The sequence below is a fragment of the Phoenix dactylifera genome, unplaced genomic scaffold, assembly GCF_009389715.1.
Source record: "Phoenix dactylifera cultivar Barhee BC4 unplaced genomic scaffold, palm_55x_up_171113_PBpolish2nd_filt_p 000007F, whole genome shotgun sequence".
In the NCBI taxonomy this organism is placed as follows: Eukaryota; Viridiplantae; Streptophyta; class Magnoliopsida; order Arecales; family Arecaceae; genus Phoenix; species Phoenix dactylifera.
In genome coordinates this window covers 2,003,768-2,017,571 of record NW_024067666.1, presented here as the reverse complement: position 1 = coordinate 2,017,571, position 13,804 = coordinate 2,003,768, and the positions used below count along the sequence as shown (strand labels likewise).

Sequence of the window (13,804 nt, the reverse complement as noted above, 5' to 3'; positions counted from 1 at the left end):
TAACTTATAAATATTTTTTACACATTTACCTATTAAAAATATTTTAGTTATTTTAATTCAAAATCATTAATATTTTAACATCGTTAGATGGTCTGAGTATATATACAAAAATAAGAATAAAAAAATAGAATAGCAAAACAAGTATTTTAAAAAAAGTATACATATAAAAATTAATTTTAAAAAAATATTCATACAAAATTTAATATTTAGAGAAAAATTTATATATATTTTTGGGTCAGGTGTGGCTCGGGCGAGTGCGTAACACGTCCCATTTTGTCCGGGTCGACGATAAAACGGGTGTTCCTAGACACAAGAAGCAATACCATTATCGGAATAAAAATAAATAAATAAATAAATATGGCTGAAATGTATCTGGCATCTTAATCTAGAAATCTGTACCATGCTATGGAATGAAAGTGTAAAGAGACGCGCCCAGATGTGGGTAAAAGTTTGGTATGAAATCTCTCTGTTACTTGAGTATTCCTGCTAACCATTGCAAAACCATGCTATCAAACAAAATTCATATGATGGTCAAGATTGATGAGTTGGGTTTCTTTTAAGAATTTGAGTGGAGGTCACAAATGTGAGAAAGTAATGCCAAAATAGGCTATCATGGAGCACCGTGAGAAAATCAATAGCAGTAGATGAGCGAAATATAAATTTAGTTCCATGAGATAGAGCTTCAATTTATAGCCAAGGTTTGTATCTCATTTGTAGGTTATAATATATCATATCATATATATGGATTAGTTATTGGAAATTGGCTGTAATTGATCTAATCGGAGAGATAAGCAATTCTCTTGATTCGCCCAACTCTAATTTAGTAAAATAACAAAGTGGTGAAAGTAAGACCTAAACCCTGTTTACTTACATTAATAACTGTAAAATTGAGTTACATCTCTGCATATACTTGTGAGATTCAAGTTGGAAATACAAGTTGAATTCCTCTTCTATTTAAAATTAGATTTTTTTCCAAAGTAGTAACTAACTATTGAATGAGTCTCACTAAGACTAAAATTATCTGGGAGATAGATCTCGATTTGTATGTTAATTTTGCCTTCTACCATATTATCTTATTTCTCCTAAATTGAAAAATATATATGATCTATTTCAAGACTCAATCGTGGCTAAAGCTCCATGTCAGCGGATATGACCTATCTTGAGTCGAGAAGAACAATTTCAGAAAAAAAATTGAGCAATAAAATCAAATGACATTCGGGGGAGTTATGCTTTTTTTAGAAGTTTTGGTGCATAACTTGACCTCAGATACAGCGGATCTTGCTCCTAATTGCTGTCTAGGGTCTAGTGATCCACCTCAATTAGTAATCAATGCTTAGCCAACCCAATCAAAACTCATGATATTGTGTTAGAGATACGTTGCATACTTGCATGTAAGTTGGTTTTGAGCTTGTTAGCTAACGTCGTTTTTCAAGTTGGAACATACCTTGAGTTGAAGATAGTAATATTGGTCTCAAATGTTACTTAGCTTGCTCCATATTATGCTAATAATAGATAGCGTAACTTGGCAACCATTTTTTTTTTTAATTTCTAGATGACATATATGGTTGCCTTGAAGAGAGTAATAATGGCTGCAGGTCTCCAAACACTTGAATCCTCTCTTGCTTGATATTTTACGGCTAAAACGGACCCACTGGGTTTACAAAGTATCACATGCATTCAGGGAAGGGGATAGAGTCATTGATTGGTTGGCTGCTATAGAGCTAGACATAGGCTCGAGTTGGCTTTGGGTCTGGGCTATAGGCTAGGCCCGAAAAATTTTAGATAGAGTTTGAGCTTAAAGGTAGAGCCTATTTATTGTTGGGTTAAGCATAGGTATATCATTGATTTGGGCTCGCTCGAGCTCAAACAAGCCCGAAATATAGCCAGAATTTAAGCTGAAGGCATAATAGTTTGAATAGTTTGATACAATTTAAGAAATTTTAAAATGATCTGAATTCTAAATTATCAATGAGAAAGTCAATCAATGGACTACAGTCCACTCCACAAAATTGGACCAGCCCAATTAGATTTGGGTTGGGTCCAGGTCTAGCTCAAGTCTGGATTTTCCAAAAGTTTTTGGGCCTAAGCCCGGCTCGGAGCTCATAAAAAATTTCGAGCCTGGCTCAAGTAGGATTGTGGACTGGCCCAACCTAGCCTATTTCCAACCCTAGCTGCTAATGCTTTTTAGGCTGATGTGCATTGAGAAATAGGTGTTCTTTTTTCCTCTAAACTTGCAAAATACTTGGCTGTAGGTGCTTATGAGTTTTTTTCCTTCAGATTATAATATTTTGATGTACTTATTTGGGTAGTTTTTCTTGCTTTGCCCCCTTTGAACCAAAAAAGAAAAAGAAAAAGAAGAAGATTGTAATAATGGTGTTACCGAGAAAGGGAAAAAGCCGAGTCAAAGGATATGGGTTTAGCCCAAACTCATCTAAAATTTCATGTAGATTCCTTTCTTTTTTCGATACAAAAGTCTGTGTTGTTTGTTTCATAAATCTCTCTTAGCATCCATTAGGCTTTTTATGATTCAATATATGTTTATAGGAAACTGCTAGGTTTATCGCCCACTTTTGCCTACTTAACTATTATATACATATATCATGAGATTTTATTATATGTCAATCAAGCATGAAATTAAACTATAGTAAGATTATACTTGACAAATTCATTACCAATAATTTTTTAATTTTAGTGAGAAACATGTTCTATCTTTTAGCAATTATTATAGAGAAAAAGCAGAGGCAACATATGAAACAATCCCACTAATCTCGTCCATGGATTAAACATTGTCTATATCATCATTCTATTCTCCATTTAACACAAGAATGGGTCCACATGTTTCCATATAGGAAGCTTGACTAAAAGAGGTGTTTATGCAATTTTAACCCTGCATTTCTTTTTTCCATTAGTGAGGAACTCGACACTAACACGAGGTTATGATGGGATTGAACTTCCCTCTAGTCATAGCCAAATCAAACACAGTTTGTAAGAAAAGAATAGTATAACATATAACCGAATTCTCAAGGAAGATAACTCAAAAAGTCACATCCTCGAACCATCGTTATCATCATCATGGCAAGTGCAATACTTGACATTTGGGGACATGGCCGATTTCAAAAATTATAGGGACAACTATTTCGTTATTCCCAAATTGCAATCAATAGTTCTACCAGACTTATACCATATCTTTTTTTTTTTTTTTTTCATGAAAAAGGGGGCTTACCATCCAAATTTATATCTGCCTATACCATATCAATGCGATGTCTTTTGATTGCTATAAGTTTCACCATCATCACTTATGATGCTATTTTCAGATAGCACCATCTATCCGACTTATATCTATCATTTAGTGTGACAATTTTTTGAGGAGCATGACTCATGCTTTCACCATCAACACTTATATGACACCATTTTCATGGATATTGCATAAGTTGGGCGTCAAATGATTCAAAAAATATCAAATTGTGCTCTCCCTCCACCCCCCCCCCCCCCCCCCCCTCTCTCTCTCTCTCTCTCTCTCTCTCACACACACACACACACACACACACACACACAAACACACACACACACACACAAAAATGAAAGGCCTTTTAAGGAACTCCATCTTGAAAGTGTAATAAAAATTAGGCTTATAATAGCCATTATTCAAAGAATATCAAACGATTCAGCAAGACTGTAACCTCTCGTCTCTTAACATGTAGCATCATTTGTTACTTGCATGAAAAATAAAGAAGACTAGCATGAGTTCCATTGTAGTATGGGTGAATGTTCACTAATACCTTCCATTTGGACTTACACAAATTAAACAAAGAGTTGAAGGGAACTAACGGATACTTACTTGAAGTGTTGCTCCTCAAAGAAGTGATTTTAACAAAAGAGAAATATATTTCGCTGTGAGAAATCATGAAAGCACTCTCGTCATGGGAGGCTACGAAACAAAAAAAAAAAATCTGTTAAAGGAAAATTCTGTCTCTATAAAACGGAACACCCTCATTGGGCCGAAACGAAATGGTTTGACATGCCTACTATAATTAATGCTCCAAGAATTGACATAGACTGATCTATGGTTCCTGTTATATCTTTCACGTGAATGAATGACCAGTCTTTTTCAACAAATTTAATTAGCGCATCGCGCCCGTATAGATCTTAAAACTTTCCAAGCTTGTTCATTAGTCCGATGATAGATTCGTACAAAAAAAAATCAAACATCCTTTCACACGAAAGAGATGAACCGAACCCTACTCTTAATGGCTCTTAAGCTACTGCAAAATCAAAAGACAAGCTACTGGGTCTCAATGCCACTCTTAAGCTACTGGGTCTCAATGCAAGTCTGGTATCTAAAATGAAGATAAAATAAAATAAAATCGCACAACCATGACAATGAACAATACGAGAAAAGCCAATTCTCAAGAGTAGATTTAATTTATATCATTTCCACTGATTCTGTGATTCAGTGCTCGTAAGAAATATCAACATCGGACATTGCTGTCTTTAATATGTGCAACATAGAGTTTTTTATACTGGCTTGGGAGTTGGGATCTACCATCAGCTTTGTCTTTCCGAGCCATGGGCGAGAGCTGAGAAGAGCGGACCCGCGCAGGCAAATGGCATGTCGATCCCGCACAAATGTTTCTATACGCGCGCTCGTCCCGTCGTCCGTCCGGAGAAAAAGCTTAAGCCATCGAAAACCGTTATCCGCCCCGCCCCGGCACGGCGGCGTCGAAACCCGATGCAACGGTGGCGTCCCGTATCAACGCAGCCCACGTGTCCATCGCCCGTTGCGACACTTCGCGCGTTTGTCGACTAGGAGGCGGACTGAAAAAGCAAGAAAAATCCCTGCTCCCATCTTCTTCCATTTGATAAAAGCAGCATTAATGATGCCCACCAACCGGCCTTGGTCCTCCACAAGTACCAAAGGGGAGAGAAGAGAGAGTAGAAATAAAAATCCTCCTCTCTCCCGCTATCGCCCCTTTCATTAAAGAAGCCGGCAGCACATTAATTTCTCGCATGCGACTCACCATTAAAAGCGCCCGGCCGGTGACCCCATCCGTCCGGCCTCTCTCCTGCCACCGCCGACTCCAGGTCAACGCACGCACCCTCGACCGGCTACCGTCGGTTCAGCCTCTCCGGCGACAGCAGCGCCTCGGGATCCCCGCACCGCAACCGGCTCGACGAGAACCCCGCCGCCGGTGGCGGGGGTGGCCGCATGAAGATCGCCGACGGGCTCGTCATCGAGCGGCTCCGCCGCGACGAGGGCCCCGCGCCGCCGCCAAGCCGGACGCTCGGCTCTGACGAGAGCGGGAAGAACCCCCGACGTCGCAGGAAAGGCGATTTTGTGGCGACGCTCCGGTAGGACCGGAAAGAGAAAACCCTCGCAGCCCGGGAGGCGGAGGAGGAGCCGCCCCCGCTGACGCCGCCGAATGGCGACGGCCACCGCTTGCTCCAGAAGCTTCGATACCGGTACCGCCACGGCGAGGCCATGGAGGCCTCCAGGACCATCCGATCGGCCGCCAGGCTCCTCTCGAATCCGAAAGAATAGGACCTCTTCAGAAGGAAATCCATGTCCCGGATGCCGAATCGGTCGTCCCCGCGGATCGAGGGCGGGGAGGCGGCAGCGCCGATCTCGGATTCGGTTTCCGGCAGAGGCTGCGAGGCCTCGGGCGGCTGATGGAGGAGGAGATCATCGAGGCTGGGGCGGATTCGGGCAGCCCGCATGGGGACGAAGGGGGATTCGTGGCGGAAAACTGCGGCGCGGCAGAGAGGGCAGGTGGCGTGGGATCGGAGCCAGACGTCGATGCAGTCGACGTGGAAGGCGTGGGAGCAGAGGGGGAGCGTGCGGAGCGAGTCGTCGTCCTCGAACTCGAGGAGGCACACGGCGCAGTCCCGATTGGTGGCGGCTAGGTGCTTGGCCTTGGACTTGGAGTAGAGTGAGAGGGGGAGGGTCTTGATCGCGGAGTCGTCGAGGCCGTAGGGAGAGCGGAAGTCGTCGTCGGAGGAGTCGAAAGACACGGCGCCGCCGGGGGGAGGGGGGGATTCAAGGTCGGCAGCGGCGGCGTACTGGAGCAGGCGGCGGCGGCGGCGGCGGCGCCACCGGCAGCGGAAGCGGTGGAGGATGCGGGAGAGGATGCGGGCGTAGAGGACGATGAGGAAGGCGGTGCCGACGACGGCGACCATGGCGATGAGAGGGGGGCTGAAGTCGGGGGTGATCCTCGCCGCTGGCGATCCACCGGTGATCGCAGGAGACGGGCCCCACTCGAACTCGTACTCCGCCTCCTTCGCCGGCGCTGCCATGGCCCGTGGAAGAAGCTGGAGAAGAACAAAGAGGATTCTCGGACCTCTTATCGCTCGATGCCCATATTCGTATTCTTCTGCTTTATTTTGTCGGGATCATTGCCACGGAGATCGAGTTAGGGTGTTCCTTGATGGGGCATATAAATAATCCGGCCCGATGAATAGGTGCGATGATCGCGGTTTGCTGGCTCGGGAAATGTTCAAGGTGGTGTCAACGACGAGAGCCAGAAGAGGAATTCTGGCGGGATATCGTATCAGGCAGGTGAAGGGAAGAGTGGGGGCCTGTGGGGTTACGGAATCGTTTGGCAGTTAACAGTTCTGCGTGGGCGTTTCTGAATTCTGGGGCGGGCGGCCGCACCTGCTGTGCGCGTGATCCAGGAGTAGGGAGCATGGTGGAGTTGTGGTACAGGTGGCACGGCGCCAGCCAAATCTCTTCAAGATGGAAAATATATTTCCTCCAACTTTAAAATATATCCCTTATAACATCGCCCATGGCTCATGTCATAGAAGTCGTGGCTTGTGATGCCTGAATCTGAACTTGATGTTACGGGGGAACTCAGCCACCATGCCCCACGTGACCGACACGCGCGTCCAAGAAGACTACAGCTGCCCCTTGATCCAGCAATCCGACCCCGAGTCGGATATCTTCGGCTTCGCAGCCCGACCCCGAGTCGGCTGCCCCTTGATCCAGCAATCCGATCCCGAGTCGGATATCTTCGGCTTCGCAGCCCGACCCCGAGTCGGCTGCCCCTTGATCCAGCGATCCGATCCCGAGTCGGCAACCTCTCGACAACGACAGGCTGTTCCCCTGAAGCACGCCACGACCCTCTGTCCCTGCAACGGTCGTATCCGGCGCTGCTCCACGATCTCCTGTAACAGTCGTACAAGGCGGAGCTCCACTACGCCCTGTCACGGCCGTACCCAGCGCTGCCCCACGACGCCCTGTAACGGCCATGTCAGTGGCAACTCCATCGTGCCACACGATGACCAACCCCCCCGAAGGACCCCCCAGCCTGGTATATATGCTGCGGGGGGGAGAAGGGGGGGTAAGCAAGAACTTCCAGAGCATTCTCCTACTACCTGCAATTATCTCTCCTTCTCCTCCAATCTCCTCTGACTTGATCGTCGGAGGGCCCCCACTACCCCAGTGGTGGTGCGAGGCTTGCTTGCAGGTTTCCCGGTGGAAGGTGGAGCACAATCAACACCAACCAAGGCAACTCAGACGGAATCCCGTTCACACCGCTGTGCCAATCATTCTCGGTTTGGACCACCAGCAACAGTTGGCGCTAGAGGAAGGGCACCGAATCTTAGAGCGATGGTAATGGCACGGCGAGGTGGTCGTGGAGCTTCCAATGCCTCCGGTCGCGGGGCCTCTCGCGCCTCCGGCCGGGAGGCCGCTGCGTCTCCAACACATTCTCAGCAACACTCCACCGTTCCACCCCCCATTCAGATGGTCGAAGCCGCTCAGTTCGACCAGTTAGCCCAGCAGGTTCGCACCCTCGCGGAGGCGGTGCAGAACCTGCAGGGTGTGATGTCTCGGGCGCCGCAGCGGGCCCAGGAGCCGCTGCTCCCTGAGCGCTCACCTGTCCTCCTTAACCCGCGCTCCTTCCTCTCCCATGGGGAGGAGCGCCGGCGCGAGGAAGATTCTCGAGCACGGTCCATTCTGCCGGGACCGTCCCATCGGAGCTGCGCGGGGTACGAGAGGCGGGCCCGGGCGCGTTCCCAGACCCCCCAGTCCTCAAGGAACCCGCGCTCCAGTCGGTCCCCCTCTCGGTGCTCCTTGTCTCCCACCCATCGGTCGCGCTCCCTGGACCGGCGGGTGGACGATCTCCACCGACAACTCCAGGTCCTGAAGGGCCACTCTAAAGATCCCTTCGCCGACTTGGAGATCTCCTCCCAACCGGCGCTTGCCTCGAGGATCCTGCGGACCCCGAATCCGCCGGGGTTTAAAATGCCGGCGATCGAGCCCTATGACGGGGCGGCGGACCCGCGGGATCACGTCGAGAGTTTCAGGACCCTTATGCTCCTCCACGGAGCATCAGGTCCTCTCCTCTGCAAGGCTTTCCCGGCGACCCTCCGTGGCCCGGCAAGGGCGTGGTTCGCCGGCTTGGAGGCTAACTCGATCCAGACCTTCGATCAGTTTACCCGCCTCTTCATCACCCATTTCGCCGTCAGTAGCCGGCGGCGACTGGTCTCCGACTCCCTCTTTGATGTCCGGCAAAACGAGAGAGAAAGCTTGCGGGATTATCTTACCCGCTTCAACAAGGCTACGTTGGAAGTCCGGAACCTGAGCCAGGAGGTGGCTCTTTCAGCCCTGAAGCGTGGCTTCCGAAAGGGCAGACTCACCTTCTCCCTGGACAAACGCCTGCCGCGGAGCTTCCCGGAGCTGTTGTCCCGGGCGAACCAGTATGCGGACGCCGAGGAGGCGGCCGCCCACCGGAGCAAGGAGGCCGCCGAGATCCCTCCAAAGCTCGGGAAGAAAAGGCGAAAAGAGGCACGCCAGGGGAGGAGCCCGACGCCTCAGCGTCGGCGCAGAAGCCTGTCGCCGGCGAGGAACCACGGCGCCCTACGCCCTCGTTCTCCGCCTCGACGTTTCAACCGGTACACTCCTCTCCTGACTCCCCGGGCCCAGATCCTCATGGAAATCAAGGGGCGGGAGGACCTCCCGGTCCCGAGACAGATGAAGAAGATCCCTGGGAGGAGGCCCTCTCGGGCGTACTGTGAGTACCACCGGGACCACGGCCACGACACCGAAGACTGCTTCCAGCTTCGGGATGAGATCGAGGCTCTCATCCGCCGAGGGCGTCTTGGTCGATATGTGAACGACCGACGTCCCTCCGCAGACTTGCGTCCGGCCGACCCGGCCCCTCCGGAGCCTCGGGAGCAGAATCGACCCGTCGCGGGCGTGATCCATACTATCACTGGGGGCTGCCCCCGGCCCGAGAGGAACGCGGGGGGCTCGACTGAAGCATCAAGGGCAGCCGTCGCAAAGAGGCAGAGGGTCGGTAATGTAATCACTTTTTGTGATGAAGATGTAAAGGGGGTTCAGACCCCCCACGACGACGCCATGGTGATCTCCCTCACTATGGCAAACTATGATGTAAGGCGTGTTCTTGTGGATAGTGGAAGCTCAGCTGATATTTTGTTTTACGAGGCCTTCCAAAAGATGAGCTTGTCCAGACAATTGTTGCACAAAACATCCACCCCCCTCATAGGATTCACTGGAGACGCTGTCTCGGCCGAAGGTGTCGTTGAGCTGCCTGTGACTGCGGGCGTTGCACCCGCAGAAGCCACGGTGCGGCTCGGGTTCTTGGTCGTCCGTGTTCCCTCGGCCTACAACGCTATCCTCGGACGACCCGGACTGAATGCCCTTCGCGCGGTGGTCTCAACGTACCACTTGCTCATACGGTTCCCCACGGCGGCCGGGATTGGAGAGGTCCGAGGTGACCAACCGACCGCAAGGCAATGTTTCCTAGCAACTCTCAAAGGGAAGAAGCCCGTAGAAGCCTTAAGCGTCGAGTCCCTCGACGCCAGAGACGAGGTGGCCTTGCGGCACGGGGAGCCGGCCGAAGGTGTGATCGAAGTTCCCCTCGAGGAAGGTCGCCCGGACCGGACGGTCCGGGTCGGCACCAATCTCGACCCGGGAGCTCGGGCTCGGTTGGTGGAATTCCTCCGAGCCAACGCCGATGTATTTGCCTGGTCGGCGGCCGATGTACCTGGGATCGACCCGGAGGTCATTTCTCACGCCCTCAACGTCGACCCAACCCACCGACCAGTAAAGCAGAAGAAGAGACACTGTGCCCCGGATCGGATCCGAGTGGTCGACCAGGAGGTAGACAAACTCTTGGAGGCAGGATTCATAAGGGAGGTCAGCTACCCCGAATGGCTGGCAAATGTCGTACTTGTCCGGAAGGCGAGCGGAAAGTGGAGGATGTGCGTCGACTACACCGACCTGAACAAGGCATGCCCCAAGGATAGCTTTCCGCTTCCGCGGATAGACCAACTGGTCGACGCGACTTCCGGATATCAGCTGCTGTCTTTCATGGACGCCTTCTCCGGCTACAACCAGATAATGATGGCTCCACAGGACGAGGAGAAAACTGCCTTTATAACAGACCGGGGGCTGTACTGTTACAAGGTAATGCCCTTCGGTCTGAAGAATGCTGGCGCCACTTACCAGCGCCTCGTCAACAAAATCTTCAAAGAGCAAATCGGCCGGAACATGGAGGTGTACGTGGACGATATGCTGGTGAAGAGCCGCCATGCAGACCAGCACATCGCGGATCTGGAGGAGACTTTTGCCACCCTGCGGAAGTTTTGCATGAAGCTGAACCCAGCGAAGTGCGCCTTTGGCGCTTCGGCCGGGAGGTTCCTCGGTTTCATTGTCAACCAGCGGGGGATCGAAGCCAACCCTGACAAAATCAAGGCCATCCAAGATATGTCCCCTCCGACCAAAGTGAAGGAGGTTCAGGAGCTCGCTGGGAGGGTCGCCGCGCTCGGACGATTTGTGGCAAAGTCGGCCGAACGCTGCCAACCTTTTTTCAAGGTGTTGAAACGCCCGAAAGACTTTCTCTGGACGGCCGAATGTCAAGCAGCATTCGACCAGCTCAAGGAATACTTGGCGTCTCCTCCCCTGCTGTCCAAGCCGCAAGAAGGGGAGATGCTCTACCTTTATCTGGCGGTCTCCCCAACCGCAGTCAGTGCGGTACTGGTTCGGGAAGAGGCAAAGTTCCAGAAGCCTGTGTACTACATCAGCCGGGTCCTACGGGATGCCGAGACGCGGTATACGAAGGCTGAAAAGATCGCCTTCGCGCTGCTGACCGCGACCTGGAGGCTTCGCCCCTATTTCCAGGCCCATTCTGTCACCCTCTTGACCGATCAACCGCTGCGGCAGATCCTCAGCAATCCTGAGAATGCAGGACGGCTGGTGAAGTGGGCAGTAGAACTTGGTGAGTTCGACATCCGCTACCAGCCCCGACCCGCTATCAAGGCCCAGGCGCTCGCGGATTTCCTCGCTGAGTGCACGGTGCAGGAGGCGGAACCTAGGTCGCCGGAAACACCTAGCCTCGACCTCCCGATTTGGACGCTTCACATCGATGGGTCGTCGAACCCCGAAGGTGGAGGGGCCGGGCTGGTCCTCACCAGCCCTGATGGAGTGATAGCCGAGTATGCCTTGAGGTTCGGATTTCCAGTGACCAACAACGAGGCGGAGTATGAGGCCCTAGTCACGGGACTCAAACTCACCAAGGAGCTCGGCATCCGGCGCCTGAAGGTCTTCACCGACTCCCAGCTGGTGGTCGGGCAGGTCCGTGGGGAGTTCGAAGCCCGGAACCCGACCATGCAGAATTACGTCCGGAAGGTGCAAGCACTCATTCCCGACCTCGGCAGTGTCGACATCCAGCAGGTCCCAAGAAGTGAAAATGCCAGGGCCGACAGGCTGTCCCGCTTAGTGAGCGCAGACGCGCACAACTTGTCGAGGGCGATCTACCTGGAGACCCTGGATGCCCCGAGCATCGGCGAGGCTGGAGCGGTGATGGCGATTGACCCAGAGCCGTCTTGGATGGACCCGCTTGTCGCCTACCTCGCCGAAGGGATCCTCCCTGAAGACGAAGATTAAGCTCGGCGACTTGTTATGAAGTCCGCCCACTACGTACTCAACGAAGGGAGGCTGTATCGGACCTCGTTCACCGCCCCCCTCTTAAAGTGCCTCCGCCCCTCGGAAGCGGCCTACGTCCTCGGCGAAGTCCACGAAGGCGTTTGCGGATCCCACTTGGGGGCTAGGTCCTTGGCGCACAAGATCATGAGGCAAGGCTATTATTGGCCTACCTTGTTGGAGGACTCAAAGGATCATGTACGGAAATGCGACGCCTGCCAGCGCCACGCCAACGTCCAGAGAGTCCCTTCTGTCCCCTTGGCACCAATCACTGCACCCTGGCCCTTCGCCTAGTGGGGAATGGATATCCTCGGACCATTCCCCGTCGCTTCAGCTCAGCGGAAATTTTTGATTGTTGCAATCGACTACTTCACCAAGTGGGTGGAGGCAGAGCCGCTGGCCACTATCACGGAGGTGCAAGTCCGGAAGTTCGTGAAGAAGAACATCATTGTCCGATTTGGGGTACCTAGGGTCCTCATCTCGGATAATGGCCGACAGTTCGACAACAAGCATTTCCGTGACTTCTGCGAGGAGTTCGGGATCGAGCATCGGTTCACATCTGTGTCGCATCCCCAAACCAACGGCGAGGCCGAGGTCACAAATCGGACAATCCTCCAAGGAATCAAAGCGCGAATCGGTCGGACGGGGCAAGCTTGGGTCGAAGAACTCGAGAATGTCCTTTGGGCGTATCGGACCACGCATCGGACCCCTACCGAGGAGACGCCTTTCAGCCTAACCTATGGCACGGAAGCCGTTGTCCCCATGGAGCTCGGACTCCCCTCACCTCGGGTGGCCGCGCACCGACCCGAGGCCAATTCGGAACAACTCCGAGGGAACCTGGATCTCTTGGAAGAAGCGAGGGAAATGGCGCAGGTTCGGATGGCGATGTATCAGCGGAGGGTGGCCCGATATTACAACTCCAAGGTCCGACCGAAGCTTTTCAGAATCGGAGATCTGGTGCTAAGGCGAGCTAAAGCATCTCGACCTGCGGAAGGTGGGAAGCTAGCGCCAAATTGGGAAGGCCCGTATAAGGTTCGCTGGGTAAACCGACCTGGCTCCTACCAGTTGGAGACCCTAGATGGTCGAGAAATTCTAAGAAGCTGGAATTCCGCTAACCTGCGGATGTATTACCAGTAGAACGACGATGCCAGAAAGACAGTTCAAAAATGTATAACACTTTGCATTTCAATAATTTCTGGTTACAACGGCGTGCTCGTGTGATTACAAGAAATTCCCAGAGGGGAATTAGGGTGTAAAGAAAGTAAAGAAGAGGTGGAGACTCCGAGGAGCTGAAGATCTGGGATCCCGAAACCTCCATCTGAAGCGGTTGCAATCCCGTCGGAAGTGGGTGCTTCCAACCGGAGGCGCCATCGGCGTCTCACGAAAGAGACGAAGAGCCGGCGCGGATGAAGAAGAAGTGGACGAAGGAGAAGTCCACACTGCCTCCAACCGGAGGCGCCATCCACGCCCCACGAAGAGGACGAGGAGCCGCCGCAGACGAAGCTCCCGCTGCCTCCAGGGGAACGCCACCTCCAAGGGATATTCCGGTCCTCCCCAGTGTTAGGGGAGAGAAGGAATACAAGGGGGAAGAGCATATGGAGGCGCGACCCCGGATCAAGCACCTGGTGCGGAGCTCAATCGGGAGGCCGAACTTCAAGGAGGGGAGACGTGATCCCGGATGAAACGCCTAGAGCGGAGTTCCGCCGGGGAGAACCTCCTTGTTGATCCTAGATGAAACGGCTAGTTGGCGGAAGTCGCGAAGGGCGCGCCTCCCGTTCCTTCGGCAGGGGTCTCTCAACCATGCGCCGGAGAGGAGGCCCACGATCCATGGCAACCTGAACAGCTCCGGCTTGGCAGGCG

At 52.0% G+C, this 13,804-nt stretch overlaps 1 protein-coding gene across 1 annotated transcript; it reads right to left on the bottom strand.

Moving 5' to 3' along the window:
- Nucleotides 1-4,394: 4,394 nt before the first annotated feature.
- On the bottom strand, nt 4,395-6,829 carry LOC103696059 (RING-H2 finger protein ATL65-like). The gene has a single exon (XM_008777564.4). The coding sequence runs from the start codon at nt 6,289-6,291 to the stop codon at nt 5,107-5,109; it is 1,185 nt and encodes a 394-aa protein (XP_008775786.1). The 5' UTR covers nt 6,292-6,829; the 3' UTR covers nt 4,395-5,106.
- Nucleotides 6,830-13,804: the final 6,975 nt, after the last annotated feature.